Here is an 18,448-nt window from a genome sequence, read left to right on the forward strand (position 1 = left end):
TGTTGTCTTTCTCGTTTGTCATCTGCATCTCCCAGCGCTATTTTATTCATTTTTCTTCTTCTCAAAGTCGCAGAATATGAAACAAAAAGTTCAGATTTTTTTCTACTTGGCTTATGAAGGAAGAAAAACCTTCCTAGAAAGGAGGAACAAGTCGGAATCTCCTTAAAACCTGCGAGGTTTCAAAAGAGAAGCAGATTCTCATGTCACTTCCTTCATTAAATTAAAGGGTACATTGTCGTAGGTCACTGTTTTTTCCTTTTTTTAATTATCGTTCGAATTAAATATGCATGAAAAGAAAAAAGAAAAAAAGATTGTAAATTGATGTGTTCCTATTCCATGCTTGTGTTTCTGGTTAATTCTGTTTGCTCTTTCTTCTATTCTATCCCTTGATTATGCTTCTAAAGACACTGTATAAACAGTTAAAGACATTACTGGTTTTGTTTGATAGATGAAAAAAAAAAACAATTTTAACTTCCAAACTATGAATTCTACCTTTTTATTCCTTTCTTTACGATGATCATCACAAGTTCATTTGGTGGGGGTGATTATTGCAGAATTCAGTATCTGGGTATGGAAATTCTCTCGTATAGCTCTGGACCATGCTGTCAAGTGGTGAACTTGCAGAGGAAATCGGATGAAAAATGTTCAAATTCACGGTTTCCCATTTTCAGAGAGCGTGGAGTTTGTTATAGCAACACCATTTATAGAAGAGGATCAGTGAGATTTCATGAAAACAAGGAGCAGCAAAGAGATTTGGTTGGGTCTGTGACTGTTACTGAAGGGTGTAAAAGAATCAATTGCAAGGCTTATAGTGACAGATACGAGGGGTATGTGATTAATGGTGAAAAGGATTTAACAGATATTTCAGGGATAGAAGAGTCTGCAACTACGAATGTTGTGATTCCAGGTTTACCAGATGGGTCAAATGGAGAATGTGGTGCTCCGATCAGTAGTTGTTTTTGGGAATGGAGGCCTAAACTCAACGTTCACTACGATAAGGCAGGGTGTGAGAACGTGGATTCTCCACCTGTTCTTTTTCTTCCTGGTTTTGGTGTTGGATCTTTCCATTATGAAAAGCAACTGAGAGATTTGGGGCGTGATAACAGAGTTTGGGCACTGGATTTTCTAGGCCAAGGATTGTCCTTGCCCTTTGAAGATCCTACTTCAAATGGAAATGGTTCTTCATGGGGCTTCGGAGATGAAACGCAACCCTGGGCCACTAATCTTGTGTACTCCATTGATTTATGGCATGATCAAGTTCGACACTTCATAGAAGAGGTTGAGAAGCTTATAGTGTATAACTGAATGTAAATCTTATCTTATAAATCAATTTTACGAGGTTGATATAAATCAATTTTACGAGGTTGAATTAGGTTTAAAGTCTATTACTAAAATAGGATGATTTGGTGTAGTTCGGTAAGGAAGTACCTTTGTTTGTGGACATCGACCATGAAATTGGTTTTGTGCAGGTCATTGGTGAAGCAGTGTACATTGTGGGGAACTCACTGGGAGGATATGTGGCATTGTATTTTGCGGCACGTAACCCTGATTTAGTGAAAGGTGTCACACTTCTTAATGCAACACCCTTTTGGGGTTTCTTCCTAATCCAAATAAGAATCCACGCCTAGCAAATATTTTTCCTTGGGCTGGAACATTTCCCCTACCAGCAAGTGTAAGAAGACTCACAGAGTTGGTGTAAGTAACACTTCATTTTATGTTTTGCTTCGTACACATGTTAGCGTGTTTTCGATGTAAGTTGAGTTAGATTTAAAGTTTACTTCTTAATATGGTACCAGAATCATGCCTTAGAGTCTATCCTAACAAAATTTAACAAAATTTAATTGTTAAAACCTGAAATGTTTGATTAAATAGGTGATTTTATTCCTCTTTAGGTGGGAGAAAATTAGTGATCCTGCAAGTATTGCAGAGGTACTGAATCAGGTTTATGCAGACCATTCAACGAAGGTAGACGGTTTAATTTCACACATTGTAGAAACCACACGGCATCCTGCAGCATCAGCAGCTTTTGCTTCGATCATGTGTGCTCCTCAAGCAGAGTTATCTTTCAATGAATCATTATCCAGGTGCACATTACTTCTTCTCTAACTGAGTAACTAACTGGTATTAGATTTTTGGTTCCAACCTAATAATGATTTTGAGTTTGTTTGCATTTTAGATGTGGAAGAATGAATGTGCCAATTTGCCTCATGTACGGAAGAGAAGATCCCTGGGTAAAGCCACTCTGGGGAGTCCAAGTTAAAAGCAAGGTTCCTGAAGCTGCATATTATCAAATAAGCCCTGCTGGTCACTGTCCTCATGATGAAGTTCCTGAGGTACATACATCACAATTTCTTCCATGCAAGAAATCGGTCGATAACGATAAAGATATCATATATCTTCTGTTTTTAATTCTTTCACTTGTGTTTTATCAAACACCGATATCGAAAAATAATACTTTAAAGCGTTGCTATGATATGTAGGTGATAAATTTCTTGCTACGTGGGTGGATAAAAAATGTGGAGTCTCAAGGTTCTATCTCACTGCCACTGCTTGATGACTTGGTCTCTGAGGAAGAAGGTAATGTGTGGGAGTTAGAATTTATGAGAGAAGGTTCAAGAAAATCAACCATGGTGAGATTCTTCGGCTCCAGAATCTCCATTTTGGACAGAATAAGATCTTACATCGATAATCCTCGTTCCAGGTTGAGAAATTCAGCAGCTAAATCTCAATGACATGACGAAGCTGTGGCACAACATTCCTCTTATGAAGGAAATAATGTACATTAGTTATTATTTGTTTGTGCCATGTACATTAGTTATTAATGAGAATCAATCGTCATTGTTGGATGTTTTGCAACCATTAAACACCGGTCTCTAATTAAGTCATTTTTTTTGGGTTAAATATCATTTGGATCCTTTAAGTTTGAATGAAATTTGAAATTAGTTCATTTTTAAAATTTTTAACCAACTTAGTTATTTATCTTAAAAATATGTAAATTTAATTTTTTTAACCAAATTTTGTTAAGTTTATAAGACGTTTCAACTGCATTTTATGATAATATTTGAATTATTTACACTGTTTGACGCATTTTTACTTTAATGTTAATTAAAATATTATCATAAAATGCGTTTGAAGTGTAAAATAAATTTAACAAAATTTGGTAAAAATGATTAAATCCACATTTTTTAAAGATCAAAGACTAAATTGATATAAGGTTTCGAATATGGACTAATTTCAAGATTTACTGAAATTTGAGAGACAAAAAACATTTTTAACTTTTTCTTTTTTACGGAATCGATACAATTAAATATTTTTTAAATAAAATTGATGCAGTAAAATATAATTAAGTTGAATTGAATTTTGTAAGAAAGGTATGCTTAATTTAAAATTTAAAATTTAAAATTATAATTTAAGTTCCGCTGAATCTTATCACCGAAAAGTTTTATTGTAAATTTAACGAATTATAATATTTGTTGTTTGAAATGGCTGGCTACGCGAGTAACTGCTCCAACGGTACAGAGGTAGATGATGAGAACGCTGTCTACCCAATTTCGTTCCATCAAATGCCCTAATCCAAACCCTAAATTATCTAAATCGTCCTCTCCGACAAAATCAGAACTAAAATTCGATGCCAAACCAAAACCAGAGTCAGAGTCATGGTGTGTTTATCTCATCCTTTCCACCAACCATCCAATCAAAACCTATGTTGGCATCACAAACAACTTCCCTCGCCGGTAAGTTCAATTTTCCGATCTTCCCAGCTGAATCATGCCTCTCTTTTAACTTCAGTTTTCGATTAATTTGTCATCTGATTTAATTTCTCATTCTGTCTTCTGGGTGCTGATTTTATTTTTATTTTTTTGTATTTACGTGTGAAAAGTGTCGTGCTTTTGTATCCTCGTGTCTATGTTTTTCGCATTCCGAGGTAAACTACAATGCCTTTGTTCTGTAATGTAAAATTTCATAGGATTTTTGGCCCAGGAATCTCCAGTTTGGGATACTAGTTAAGCTAAAGTTTGACGAATGTAAAAATCCTTGCGTTAATGAGCTCTCATACACCCCATTCAATATTTGTTCTTTTGATCTAGCTGATTTTGCAATTTTTTTAATTTTACGAAATTGTGTTTGCAATTTACACTGAAGTTAAAGTAATAATAGACGTTTGATTCTTACTTAATTGATGTAGTTTGAAGCAGCACAACGGGGAACTTAACGGTGGTGCAAAGGCATCCCGTGCTGGAAGGCCTTGGATTTGTGCATGCCTCATTTGCGGTTTTGCAGACCGACGTGAAGGTATATGTCTGGTTTTTGTGTTCTTTTACGTACATCAGGGTACTACATGATTGTTTTTCTGTTGTTATAGGCTCAACTTTTATGGAGGCAGAAAATTGATGATTTCTTTTTAATGTTCTTGTAGATTTTTTTAAGGATATTTTCGGTTCGATGTTTTCTGTTTGTTGGGTGCTATTTGTGACAAGCCACCTGCTAATTACATGATGTAGTTGTGTTGTAGTTTTTGTGTCTAATGCGAACTCTATCCTTAACTATGTTGTTGTTGAAAACAGGACCTTCTTTGAGTCCAGAAATGTTGTTTTCAGGAAACTACCTTCGGTTTTCTTACTCTCCTGTGCACAAATTTTTATCGTGATCAATTTCCTGACTTGGGAATAATACCAATTCCTTTACCTGAGGAAATAGATTACAAATTACAAGAAGGCATACAAATTACAATAAGATGAAGAAATAGATAGAACACAGACAAGAAACAGTTTAACTAATTGGCAAATAGCCCAATAAACTAATTAATTTCTGTTGTTTGTAATGAAATCATTTGTTTTACTAGCCAATGGGGCATTTTCTTAGCTTTATAGTAATCTGATGTAATGTAACTGAGTGCTGAGATGAGAAATAAGATGAAATTTATGTATTGATTTATATTTCTCATTTTTACTGCATTGCCCTGTAATCTGTTTTCTTTTTAGGCACCATATGTATCTTTGTCTTGAGGTTAGCTATTTGATAGCCATTTTAATCTAATGGTGATTGGAAATTTGAGGTTTTTTTATCTTTTGCACCGACACATAATTCCTCCACTCTTTTGTTTTATCTTTTGCAATACCTGAAGTCAACAATTTTCAAGTGTGAGTCTAAATCTCACGTTGTAGAGAAATAAGAAAGTGAAATATTATATAAAAATGAAAACATATGAACTTATTATTTTAAAGTTTTGGGTTGAGAGTAATGTCATGGTTAAACTCATATTTCACTGTTGTGTCTCCTCGGTGAATTCTCCCCTCAGTAAAGATCCATCAAAGCCCTCTTTGCAACATAATAATCCAGCTATCTTTTACTGAATTCACTGGGATACTGTTTCTATGCAAGATTGTCACATCTTTTTGTGTATGCTTGGTTAATGATTTCAGTATTGCCACTTTCTCTTAACTAAGAAGCTGAAGCATTCTGGTTTCGTTTTTCTTGATCATTGTAGCTAGTATATTTGAATCAAAATGGAAAGCTATATCAAAGAGAGCTCCCCGCAAAAATAAAAATGAACATCTCTCTGAAGAAAGTGAAGATCCATCATTACCTCTGCTGCGACACAGACAAGCAGCTTTGAAAAAAGTGAAAGGTTCACTCGACTGCACTCACTTAGAATTCATTTGGCTTTTGGATCCATCGTGATTCAACTGCCAATGTATATTATGTATGTGTTTTAATCAATTGAACTAAGTTCATGTGGCAAAATATAGGTCATATATTTAAGAAAAAAATTCAGCAACACCCTTTTGTATAAAAAGTAAAGTCCACAATTTTGTATGATTTTTAATAAATTTAAGTAATAGTAAAGAATATTTCAGAAGGGGTGTTGCTAACATTTATTGGTTCTTAAGGTCTTTGTATATACCAACATGAGAGTGACTGAAGGTTGAATATAAAAGCAGTTATTGAGTATACGAAGCATGATGATGCAGTGGTACGAATTATATTGTTTTGGGTTTTAAAGATTTTAATATATTGTTTTAAATAAATTTATTGAGGTAAATAAGTTTGAGGTTTTAATAATCCATCTTTATTTTGGGTTTTAATAAGTTATTTTTCAAATTAGGTATTTAGTTAATTATGAAATGTTGATTTCAGTTCATAAAATAAGTATTTATTTGTGTTTTGTTCTCATTGTTATGTTGACTTCTAATTTGATACTGGAATATTTTTACAGTTTTTTCTTAACTTATTTCATATATTAGTAATGGACTTAATGTAAATCGTTTTTTTATCACTTTATGATACATGTTTAACTTTAATAAACATTTGAACATTAAAATTGAAGTTTTTTTTTTTAAAACTAAAATAATTAATCTATTGGATACTCATAAAAATCAATCATATAATATGAATTCAAAATTATTCATGTTATTATTTGTATAAGCATTCTCGTATGATATGATTTAATAATAATAACAAAATGTTAAGTAATATTTCTTTAAAGTTAATACTAAAATCGTGTAATTTTAAAGTTCCATCGTGAACTCTTGATTTATGAACATTTAAGTCGTTGTCTTTCTTTTTGATAAGTGTGTTCTATCCATTTTTTTTTTCGATATGTTTGTTCTATCCAAAATTTTTTGTAAGTGTGTTCTATCCTACTTTTTCACACACTTATAACAAGATAAAATGGGTGATGGATGATTATAAATAAAGGTCCAATTTTTCATTCATCACCTTCCAACATCAATAAAAGAACTCTTTTATTTTAAAATATAAAATAATTTAGAAAAAAATTATTTAAAATATAAATATTATTATTTTTATTATGTGTTGAAAGGGACAAGAAAATGGATAAGTGTAAATGTAAACTTTTTTCAAGACAGTAACAAAACAAAGGAAAAAACACTTCAGAGAGGATATTTTCCGCTTTTCAAAATTTATTTTTAATTATTATTTTAAAAATTGATTATTTTATATATAATTTATTTTTAATCATTATTTTAAAATTTTCTTTCATCTTTGATCATTATTTTAAAAATACTTTCTATATATATTTTTTATTTTTCTAATATTATATTTAACAACTAATTAAAAATTAATTATATATTTAAAAATAAATATTATTCCTCAAAATTTGTATAAGAATTAAAAGACAGAACACACACTCATGCTGTGTTTTCGTCGGTAATAATAATAAAGATATACTCATAAAAATTATTTATCCCTAGTTGCTAAGATTTGTTAAGAAAAATAGCCGAGAACGACGAACTGAGAGGTGTAAGGAGGTGGCCCAAGGCGGCGTATTCCTCAAACGCTCTGACTTCAATCCGACACCGGATGAACTCCGGCAGGAACAGGGAAAAGCAGGTGGCCATGACAAACACGACGGTCAAAGGCCCCGACAGAAACCTCGGCAACCGGTACCTGCCGGTGAGGGTCCTCTTCAACGCAATCTCCACCATCAAACACATCCCATGAAGGAGAAAGAAACACGTCATTCTAAAGGTGGGCTCCAACCTCCCCAGGTAGAACAGTATCAACTCGTGCATCAAACCCGACACCACGAACGTGCCCATCACCGCCGGTAGTGGGGCCCACCGGCGACCAACAACCTTCGATGCGGCTTTCACCGTCGGATCGTACACCGTTGGCCGGAGGATGCTGGTGACCATGAGATTCCATCTCCTTCCCCAGAAATCTTGGAGCGAGGTCGAGAGCAGTGGATTATTGAACTGCGGCTCCAGCTCCATCCCCAGCATGGATTTCGCCGCCGCCGCAACCGCCGCCAAGATTATTTCCAACATGAAGTAAATGTGGAAACAGTACATGCACATAATCACCTTCGGATTAATACTCTCACTGTAGTCATAGATCTTCACCAGAACGCCCACAGCAACACCCTTTAGGGCATACCCTAGAAGTGGGGTACCCGTAGTAGCACCGCCCGTTTTGGACAAGTTTTTTTGTTTGGTTTGGGTAACAGAGTTTGGCTTTATCGAAGATGGGTTGGTGTCAAAACCGGAACTTTTGGACGGATCTGAATGTGGGGTGTTACCATTTTTATTTTCATTTTTAGATGAAGAACATTGGATGGTGGTAGAAGGTGTTTGGTTTTGTTGGATCTTGATGGGGAGACATGCCACTGCGACAAAACGTGGGAGAGAGATGAATGTGTCGGAAGAGAGAGGTCCCTTGTCGAAAGCTAAGAGCAAGAGTTTGAAGTTTCCGAGCCACGCAATGAAGAACCCTGTGGTGCCACACAAGTGCACAGAAGAAAGACTCAGAGGAAGAACAATGTATAAGAAGATGATCGGAAGAAAAAGGAAGAGTCGTATTTTTCCGGCAGGAACAAGCTTTCGGATCCAATAACAGTAGCATAAAGATACCACAACTGAGAACCACACCTTCATGAGATTCATAATCTCACCCTCCATAGCTGCAATAAACCAGATTCTGATATTATCTTCTGCAAAACCAGAACTCTGAAATGAAACAGAGCAATTCTCAGAAGATTGCAGAATGAATCTGTGAGCAAGTGTTGTTTGTTAGTTTTAATGTTCAAACTTTGCAGCGTCTTTGTTATAGAATCTACACTACACACGATATTGAAATTATATAATTTAATTTGCATTTATGATTTTTCTATTCATTATCAATGGCACATAAAAATGTTAATAATAATACCTTGCTGTAACGTGAAAAACATCAAATTCAATGTTTTTTCTTTCTTCTATGATGTTCGATGCAGCAGCCAAAATTGAAGCTAAAATCTTTTGCCATTGAAACGATGATGTTGATGTGTTGTTTTTGATTTTGTTGAGGGTTTTGGGTAATTATCTAAATAAGAGATGAAAAGCAGAGGCTAATATTGGAAGAACGATAACTGCAGATGGTAAAATTCGCCTGTTATGGAAAAACTATACAGAGATAGAATAAATGTTTGACTTCGTTGACTTATTTTCTCAACCGTCCGATGCATCCAACGGTTTACCAAGCTATGGATAAGAACTTGGCTGCAGAGATTCCAAGTCATTCTATAGCTTCAACCTGAATCAAGTTATTAAATATTAAATGCAAATAAAAAATATCTGCCGTTTGAAATTTCATCAAAAAAAAATTATTGAAAATTTCATACAAGGCCTTATGGTTTTATGACAGATGTTAATAACCGTCGTAAGATATTTATCAAATAATTAAAAATATAGAAAATTCGGTTTTTAATGTGAATGTGGAGCTGATTTAAATCTTGTTTTGTTTTGTTTTGTTGATTTTCTTTGCTAATACAGTGCTATTTGGTAAAATTTAATAAATAATTTAGAAATATCTTAAATGATTACTTTTGGAATAAAAAATTAAATATTTTTCCCTTTCAAATATCAGAATAAATAATTTAAATCTTTCATGTTTAAAATTGCATTTTTTTTAGATATTAATTAATTCTTCCTACTCTCAAATTAATTATATTCATATTCAAATTCACTGGTTTCCAATGTATATTTTAAGAGTTTAATAGATCTATACATTCATTTATTTATAATTATCTACCTCGCATATATCCATGTATGTTTAATTTATTTTAACTTAAAATTTATAAAAAAAAAATGAATATCTATAAAATATATAACATACTTGTCACTTTCTAAATTAATTTTCCTAAATCTGGCTTCTCATTGTTTTAAAATTAATTTTCATACTTTTTAAGTTAGTTATAACTTTTCCTATCTTAATATTACAATTTTGTTATGTATACTGTTTTCTTCATTTCAATTTTTTTTTAATTTAAAACTTAAATATTTAAAGGTATAACTAAATTGAAGACGTCTTTCTTAAGCAACATTACTTTCAAATTAAAAAAATAAATAAATAAATAAAGGACTCAAAGTAGTCAATCGATTTTTTTTAATCCTCTTAAGTCTTAAGTTATCAAAGTACAGCAAATCGTGCAATCTCGACAATGGTTGGGTTAATTTTTCTTTTTCTTAAAAATTTATTTGCACGTTAAAGTTAAAAATATTAACATCAAAATAAAATAAAAAAAACTTACTTGTAATCTTTTATTTTTGTTACTTTCTTAAATGAGTATTTTAAGATAAAAGTTTTCGGGAAAAAACTTAAAATATTTAATTTTGTTTAAGATTAATCATCACGCTAAAAAGGTATATTTATAAAAATGGAAACTAAAATAATGTTGAATTGATTTTACAAAATTATTTTAACGAAAATAAACAACTATTACAAGTATATATTTAAAACAATTCAAATATAAATGTAAAGAAAACCGGGAAAAAATGGATAAATTGAGTAATATATAAATGAGCAAGAATTTTGAGCTCGGTACGATATTAAATTTGTTTTTATGTATTGATAATTGATTAATATCGACTTTGGTAATGTTTTAAACTTTCTAATTTTAAAGCCTCGATTTTTTTAACAATCATTAATCTATTTTAATTAAAATTCATAAAAATAAATTATCTTTACTTTAAAAATACATCGTATGTAGTATTAATAACAATTCAATGTTAACTATTGATCACAAAAATGCTTAATTTATCGCGCGATGATGTTTAATAATATTTTAAATAAACGAGGAACATGAATTTTTATCACAATCACAGATTACTAAAAAAAATAAAATATTTTTGAGTCCTTACAGATACTGTCAAATTTTATTTTAATTATTGTAAAAAACTCATTTTTTTAGTTTTGTTTTTTTCTTTTAATATTAAATCACAAATAGTTTAATGTTGAAATCATGTTTGATTTTAATTTATGTATTACAAAGTTTAGATATTATATTCATTTAGTATTTCTTTATGTATAATTTGATTAGTACAAGCGATATTTTAATAATGTCGGGTTGATTACATTGACCAGTAATGTTAACTAGTCACAGTCAAAAAATCTTAGCATATGGTCCAATTATGAGAAAAAGACATTTTTTTACATAAATAAATTATTAAATTTAGTATAGTCAAATATGACACATTCATGGTTAATAAAGTACATCACTAAAAAGAAAGTTAAATATGTTGTTGTCTTTTAACTTTTAATAATTTTAAAATTAGTTTATTTTGAAACTTTGAACCAATTTAGTCCTTAATTCGAAATATGTGAATTTAATCTTTTTAATCAAATTTTGTATATTTCAAGCGCGTTTCATAATAGTATTTGACTTAATATTAAAGTAAAAATGTGTCACATAGTATAAACAACACAAATACAATTATGAAATACGTACAAAACATCAAATAAATCTAACGAAATTTGATTAAAATGACTAAATTCAAGTATTTTGAAAGGTAAAAGACTAAATTGGTTTAAAATTTTAAAATTAACTAATTTCAAAATTCACTAAAAGGTAAGAGACCAAAATTATATTTAACCCATAAAAAAAAAAACTCCAATAGAATTGACCTTACTTACAATGTGTTGTACCAAATACCAGAATCAATGGACACTTCACCATCTCACCAACCAAAGCCAAAACCATCAAACACAACAAATCTGGTGACACTATCATTCCTCTTATGGCCAAAAATAATTATGAACATACAGATAATAACTTATTATTGGATTAGATAAGTAATTCAAACATTGAAAACCTTAAATGGTAACATGAACTCATGGTGATAACTACATAAGATGATAAGGAAGAGGAAAATTTTATGTTGTTCTATAACTAACTGTTTTTAATGTTTGTGGTTAGTTATTTGTGAAGAGTTTGGAAGTTATGGGGTGCCTTTCGAGTTTGGTGAAGGGCAGTGTCCATATTAGGCTTATTGGGCTCAGAAGTGAAGTGTCCACTAACTAATTGGGTTGGTTTGATGTGCGTAACAGAACATACCAACTTCTCATTAATTTCTATATAGGGGCCCATATATTATAATGTTTCCATTTTAATTTAATTAAAATTATGTGTTTTTTCGTCTTTAAATTATTTTTAAAAATCATGTTTTATTTTTATTATGATCGAAAGTAACTCTTCTTGACCTACCTAATCTTTGTCACACGACAATCGAAATTGTTCCTTCAATAATTGTCTTATTAGAAATTTTACTATTGGATTGTGACTTGGTCCATCTGCATTCATCATAGAATAATTGTGCAATCCGCAACAATCTCTCCATTAACAATTGTTCACCAAGAATTAGATTTATGATCTTGATTCTAATACCAACGGTTAAGATCGAACATGTACTAATAGACAAAAAATTATAGTCATTAGTTATAACACAACTATTTTCAACACACTTAATCTTTGTCATAAAACAATTGATACCACTCACAAAATTTTTTAAATAAATTAAATATGCATTTCGTCTTTATATTTTACAAAGTCGTGTAAAATATTGCCTTCAGCAAACTACACGTAAAAGTTATATTATAATTTATTGTGGAATTTTCCTTGTAATGAAAAATACTTTGCATTTATTTGGGATAATATTTTACATGTATACAATTTTGGTTAACCAAAAGTACAAATTTTTTAAAATGATTTAGAGACGAAAAGCATCTTTAGTTCATAGTTATTTAGCACAAAAAAAGAATAAAAAAATTTGAACAAAAAGTAGTGACTCCGCGAGACTTTGTGAGATTCAGAGATTGTCATATACTATCCAAACAGGTGTAATGTGTTAAAGAGATTTTACATCTTACTTCATAGTAGAGATATTTTATTGACTTGGTCTAAGTTTTGTTTCTTCTTCTTTGAAGTTTTCTAAGTTAAAATTACTTTATTATTCTCTAAATTAAATTGTAACATCTTTAAATTATAAATTCTACCAAAATGTTATATATATATATATAAAACTCTAGATGGCCAAATTTAAATTGGTTTTTATTTATAAATTTATAAATAACGCGGTTGACAAATCAATGAATTTGTCTGAAGGTGACATTGGGTCTTAAATTATGATTTTGAGTAATATTTTAACAGATGTTAGACATCATATCAAAGAAAAGTTAATTAATGTTTTTAAGAAAAAATTTATTTAGAGTTATTAAGTTATCAATTTCATATTAAAATATACCAGTCACTGTAAGTGTTCCAAACAAAATGGTTATTAAATCAAAGAAAACGCTGTCTTAATAAAGAAGTAAATAAAACGTTTGAAAATAACGTGTTCTAGAATTCTTGATAATTATTTTTTCTACGTTATCAGAAAAAATAAATTAAAACTGAGTAAATGGAATATGTCTTTTCCTATATCTTTTTCCAAATCTATTGGCTGGCACAATAAGAGAAAAAAAAAAAGAAGAAAAAAAAGTAAAAGTTGAAGTACATCACATGTGAAGCCAACCCGTGAGTTTTCTTAATTGGTATGACCCAATTTAAGGGCACACCAAACCTTCGTAAACAAACAACAATACAAACACCAAAATCATCTTATTTTCCTTTCCCTGTACTTTCTGGAAGAGAAACGTGAGATGTACGTTAATTTTGTACAATATTTTATGCTGTGTAAAAAACTATATGATATAATAAATATTTAGTCACTCAGATAATATCCATTCTGATTTAGATGTGTTAGTTTGATATTTACTTTTAAAAATATATTATTTTTTAAAAAATATTTTAATTAAGTTTTTTTTAAAAAAAATTACTAACATAATTAATAATATTGATACATATATTCATATTAAAATTTAATGATAAAAATCATGAGTTAAATTAATAGTTTTAGTAATTTTTATTTAAAAAAATCTGATTAAAATATTTTTTAAACAATTTAAACTAAATTGACACGTCTTTAAAAATATATATCAAACTAACACGTATATACGAAGTATCATCAAAATAATTAAATCTAAAATAAATTACATAGTATTATTATTATTATTATTTTATAAATAAATAAATGATGGACCTTGAGATTCTTGCGAGGGTGGGTCCCTACTTTCTCTTTTTTTTTTCTCTGTCAAATTTGTAGAGAGAGAGACACACATTCACATCTCCCAAGATACACACAGAGCATTTAATTTTAATAATAAATGATGAAACGTTTGCACATTTTTGCAATCCCATAATAAACACAACACAACAGACATAAACAAACGTTATTGTGATACTACTACTGATTTTTGGAACACTCACGAAGACATTATTTATCTCTTACCCCAAATCTTTTCTCTGCTTTGTTTTGTTGGGTTTGGTTTCATCTATCTATCTATATCTTCTTCTGGTTCATCTCCACCTCCACTTCACTCGTTTTGGTCTCTTCTTAGATTCAGAGATTCCAAAAGGGCACACACAAAACCCAATTCAGATGGGGTATCTATACCTTTCTTGCAGAGCCGAATCCGCAGTTTCAACTTCCGATTCGGTGGCTTCTTCTTCCAGAGAGAAAGAGAAAGAGAAAGAGAGAAGCAGCATCAAGATCCAGGAGTTTCAGTACAGCGACCTTGAAGCTGCTACCAATGGCTTCTCCGACCGGAAGCTTCTCGGAAAAGGGAGTCACGGGTATGTGTACAAGGCGGTGGTTCGGGGGCGTCCCGTGGCGGTGAAGCGGCCGTCGCGGCCGCATCATCACGGGGTTGTTGTTCCTCGACCGGTGGTGTCGTCTTCCGCGCCGGTGGAGATCACGAACGAGGTGGACAACGAGATCGACATCTTGTCGAAAATCCAGAGCCCCAGGTTGGTGAATTTGGTGGGTTTCACGAACGATTCAAGAGACAGGCTTTTGGTGGTGGAGTTCATGAGCAATGGGACCCTTTACGATGTTCTTCATTCCTCTCCAAGGCCTCCCAATTGGGGTAGGAGGATTCGTCTGGCTCTGCAAACCGCGAAAGCCATTGACACGCTTCACTCCTCGACGCCGCCGGTGATTCACCGTGACATAAAGTCTGCGAACGTTCTCATCGACCGGAGCTACAATGCGAGATTAGGGGATTTTGGTTTGGCTCTGAGAGGCCATGTTGATGACTACAGACTCAGGTCCACTCCCCCTGCAGGCACCATGGGTTACCTTGACCCTTGTTATGTGACTCCTGATAATTTGAGCACCAAAACCGATGTTTTCAGCTTTGGGATTTTGCTGCTGGAGATTATAAGCGGAAGAAAAGCCATTGACATCACTTATTCACCACCTTCTATCGTGGATTGGGCTATTCCCCTCATAAAAAAAGGGAAGCTTTTGGCTGTTTATGATCCTAGAATTGCACCTCCCAAGGATCCTGTTGTGAGGAAGCAATTGGCTGTGATTGCTGCAAAGTGTGTGAGGTCTTGCAGAGAGAGAAGACCCTCCATGAAGGAGGTTGTTACATGGCTCTGTGGGTTGTGTAAACTGGTGCCTCTTCATTCCTGGAATGGTTTCAACAACCCTTGCATGATGGTTGAGACTGTGGGGCGCCCCGTTGAAGCAAGGAACGGTGAATTCGGTGTGGAAGAGGGAAAGTTTGAAGCTTTGGATGGAAGACTTTCAAAGTCTGCAATGAGGTATTCCAGAAGGGTGTATTCTGATTTGGGGTTCAGCAGCAACTTGATGGATTTGATGGCCACCACTGAGGAGCCTGAATTTCTGAGAGATTCTGATGGGGTGGTGGAGCATAGTTCTAAATCTGCTGAACAAGTTTCTAGCTCCAGGTTTGGCAGTGGAAGGTATTCCATAAGAGGGAGGAACCTATACAAGCCATGTGGCAGTGACAAGGACGCATTTGGCTTGAGTAAAGGCCAGATTGTTGTTGGTCAGAATGAGACCACTTCAAAACAGAACGAGGTTTCTGGTTCAAATTCGAAGAATTTGAATTTGAATTTGAACTCTCTGGTTGCTGAGGTTGTCTAGTTGATTAACTGCAGAAACAATTTTACTGGATGATGATGATGATGATGATGATGATGCGAGGCTTGTGAGCTTTTCTTGCTTGCAAAATTGAGTAGATTTGTTGTTAGTTCATTGTTTGTGGATTTCGGAAATGATCTCTTCATTTTTAGTAGGTTTTTCTTTTTTTGGGATTGAAGGGCACATTACTGATGTCCCCTTAACGTTGTTGAAAAAGGTTTTGTTTCCTCCTCAGTGTATGAATATGATTATTCAGGAACTTATAACTGATGTTGTGTTACATTACAGATACATGAAGCTGAAAAACTGTAAAAACTGGTTGGTTGAATTGAATTGAATTGAATAACCTGTTTGCATGTATGTATGTAGTTCAAATGAATTTTCAACAACACCAGTGTTCCTTTTTTGCAATTCTTTTACCAGGTTTTGGTTTTTTATCTGTCAACTTCTCGTGTTGTTTCAAGCAAGATTTTGAATTATGTGAATTATGGCATGTTGTTGTATGCTGTATTTATTACCTTATCATTCTCTTATTCTCTCTTCATACGACCAAAATATTTCAGCAGTCATTATCTCGTATATGTTTTTGAGCAAAGAGTGAGGTTTCGATAAATGAATTACAACATGCAATTAAGAAAGAGATTTCTTGGCAAGTAGTTAAATTTGGCTTAGACTTTGCATCCATTATATATTTTAATCGAGCAAATATCATTAACTTTGGACCAAGTTTGGTTTCAGAAAATTGTGGCGTAGATTAATGTGGTGGTTTGGAATATGAAGATAATTTAGACAAAACATAGAGAAAGGGACAAAAGATTAAGGTCTCCATTTCCATGAGTGGTGGTGTCTGATGGGTCCCACTAACCCCATAGCAAAGTTTTGGTTCGTCGTCACGTTGTGATCACTCTGCATTATCACAAAACTGCATCTGCTTAGGTAACACTAACAGAGACAGCTACGTAGCAGTAATTGGGAATATTTTAAATGTTGAAGTTTCCGGTTACTTTTCTCTGCAGTACAATTCTTCTGTGCCTGTTATTTTTTTCAACCAGGATTTGGAACTTTCTCTGTCTAATGCATTAAGTGTTGTGTAGGGACCTACAGGGTCATCTCTGAAGATTAATGTGATGCATTCTTGAGTTTATAGCTTTATTCCGTGATCTTTTCGAATTTAGATTTTTTACTGATTTTTTTTATTTTGTCATTAATATATTTTGAAATCACAATATAAGAACTGTAAAAAAAGAAGAAGCCAACAAACAATTCAAATTCAATTTATTTAGTCCAAAATTTGTTTTTCACCGAATTTATTAAAAGAAATGAAAAAGGTCACGCGTTTTAATTGTTAGTGAGATTCACTTGATCAATAATAAATAGCGAGAAATAACGGGGTTAAATATGTTTTTGATTTGTCAATTTTGAAAATTGAAATCAATACTTCTCGAAAATTTTGAATTATTTTAGTCTCTTAATAATGTAAATGTGCAGATTTAGTCATTTTAACCAAATTTTATTAAGTTTATTTGATGTTTCAAACATATCTTATTTCATTATAGTATTTCAGTTTGTTTACACAGTTTGACACATATTCACTTTAATGTTAATATTAATTAAGAAACGCGATTAAAACGTCACCGTTTCACACATATTCACTTCGATGTTAATGTTAACTAAGAAACGCGATTAAAACATCAGATAAACTTACAAAAGTAAATCTATATATTTATGAAGATAAAAGGTTAAATTAATTCAAAATTTTCAATAAAGATTAATTCCAGTTTTCATTTAAAATAACGACTAAAAGTATATTTACTTGTAGATACTCATTTTAACAAATATTATTGAACTTGTTTACTTTTACTTATTCACTTAAAACATTTAATTAAAAAACCTTGCTTTCTTCTAATACAATTTCAAGGGTAAATGACAAAGACAGTGTAGGGTTTTGGGTTCTTGTTCTGAAACTTCTGTTCGTTGAAAATGATTTTAATAACAACTTTTATATTTTAATTGTCAATGTTTGTTGGGTAGTGAGACCCGGTAGTTGGAAACCAATCAACTCAGATGAAATAAAGTGATGTTATGTTCCTTCATAATATAATAATAATAATAATAATATTATTATTATTATATTTCACGATCTTATAAATAAAATTCTTCTTTGGCCATTATGCTTTTGGCGTTCTAAAAATGTAGGTGACATATATAAGATAAGATGAATCACCAATGCACCATCTTTGATTCTCAAATTAACAATCATTCATCCAACTCTCTCATACAAACCCCTCCATTTTTGTTTTTCTAAGCCTTCTTCTATGTTGGTTTACATTAATCATTGCAATTGTCAAACACAACCTTTCATCATGAATCTTAATCCTCACTCCACATCCATCCATGTATTACTTACTTCAATAACTTCCACCAATTTCTATTATTTCTTTAAAATGTTATATGTGTTAACATGTCTATCACATAAGAACTAAGGTTAGAGATTCTTATAATAATAGGATAACATTTTTCTTATACTAAATAAAACAACACAAAAATTAGTACACCCACATACAAAAACATTGAAACGATATGTAGATACAAGATCAGCAATTCATTTATTAAGAATTGAATTTCAAATCTAATTTAATCTTATAAAATTCATTTATAAAATAAAATTTATACTCATTTAT

At 31.9% G+C, this 18,448-nt stretch overlaps 3 protein-coding genes and 1 pseudogene across 5 annotated transcripts; 3 read left to right on the top strand and 1 right to left on the bottom strand.

The window, feature by feature from the left end:
- LOC114168809 lies at positions 1 to 2,944 on the top strand (annotated as a pseudogene). Its single transcript, XR_003600757.1, has 6 exons — positions 1 to 241; positions 555 to 1,278; positions 1,470 to 1,695; positions 1,893 to 2,084; positions 2,177 to 2,333; positions 2,481 to 2,944. The product of XR_003600757.1 is annotated as a pheophytinase, chloroplastic-like (transcript).
- Positions 2,945 to 3,475: 531 nt separating this feature from the next.
- LOC114169031 (structure-specific endonuclease subunit slx1) lies at positions 3,476 to 5,952 on the top strand. Of its 2 annotated transcripts, none has more exons than XM_028054042.1 (3): positions 3,476 to 3,734; positions 4,187 to 4,293; positions 5,489 to 5,952. In XM_028054042.1, exons 1-3 carry the CDS (start codon positions 3,526 to 3,528, stop codon positions 5,680 to 5,682), a joined length of 510 nt encoding a protein of 169 aa, XP_027909843.1. In that variant the 5' UTR covers positions 3,476 to 3,525; the 3' UTR covers positions 5,683 to 5,952. The 2 variants fall into 2 exon arrangements, with proteins under 2 accessions (XP_027909843.1, XP_027909844.1); XM_028054043.1 differs by lacking the exon at positions 5,489 to 5,952 and adding an exon at positions 4,566 to 4,935.
- Positions 5,953 to 7,117: 1,165 nt separating this feature from the next.
- Positions 7,118 to 8,879, bottom strand: LOC114169084 (acyl-CoA--sterol O-acyltransferase 1). The gene is made up of 2 exons (XM_028054104.1): positions 8,671 to 8,879; positions 7,118 to 8,468 (listed from the first exon to the last, which is right to left on the bottom strand). Exon 2 carries the CDS (start codon positions 8,418 to 8,420, stop codon positions 7,218 to 7,220), a length of 1,203 nt encoding a protein of 400 aa, XP_027909905.1. The 5' UTR covers positions 8,421 to 8,468; positions 8,671 to 8,879; the 3' UTR covers positions 7,118 to 7,217.
- Positions 8,880 to 14,001: 5,122 nt separating this feature from the next.
- Positions 14,002 to 16,111, top strand: LOC114169885 (serine/threonine-protein kinase-like protein At3g51990). The gene has a single exon (XM_028055265.1). It carries the CDS (start codon positions 14,256 to 14,258, stop codon positions 15,768 to 15,770), a length of 1,515 nt encoding a protein of 504 aa, XP_027911066.1. The 5' UTR covers positions 14,002 to 14,255; the 3' UTR covers positions 15,771 to 16,111.
- Positions 16,112 to 18,448: the final 2,337 nt, after the last annotated feature.

The sequence above is a fragment of the Vigna unguiculata genome, chromosome 11 (assembly GCF_004118075.2).
Source record: "Vigna unguiculata cultivar IT97K-499-35 chromosome 11, ASM411807v1, whole genome shotgun sequence".
Taxonomy (NCBI): domain Eukaryota; kingdom Viridiplantae; phylum Streptophyta; class Magnoliopsida; order Fabales; family Fabaceae; genus Vigna; species Vigna unguiculata.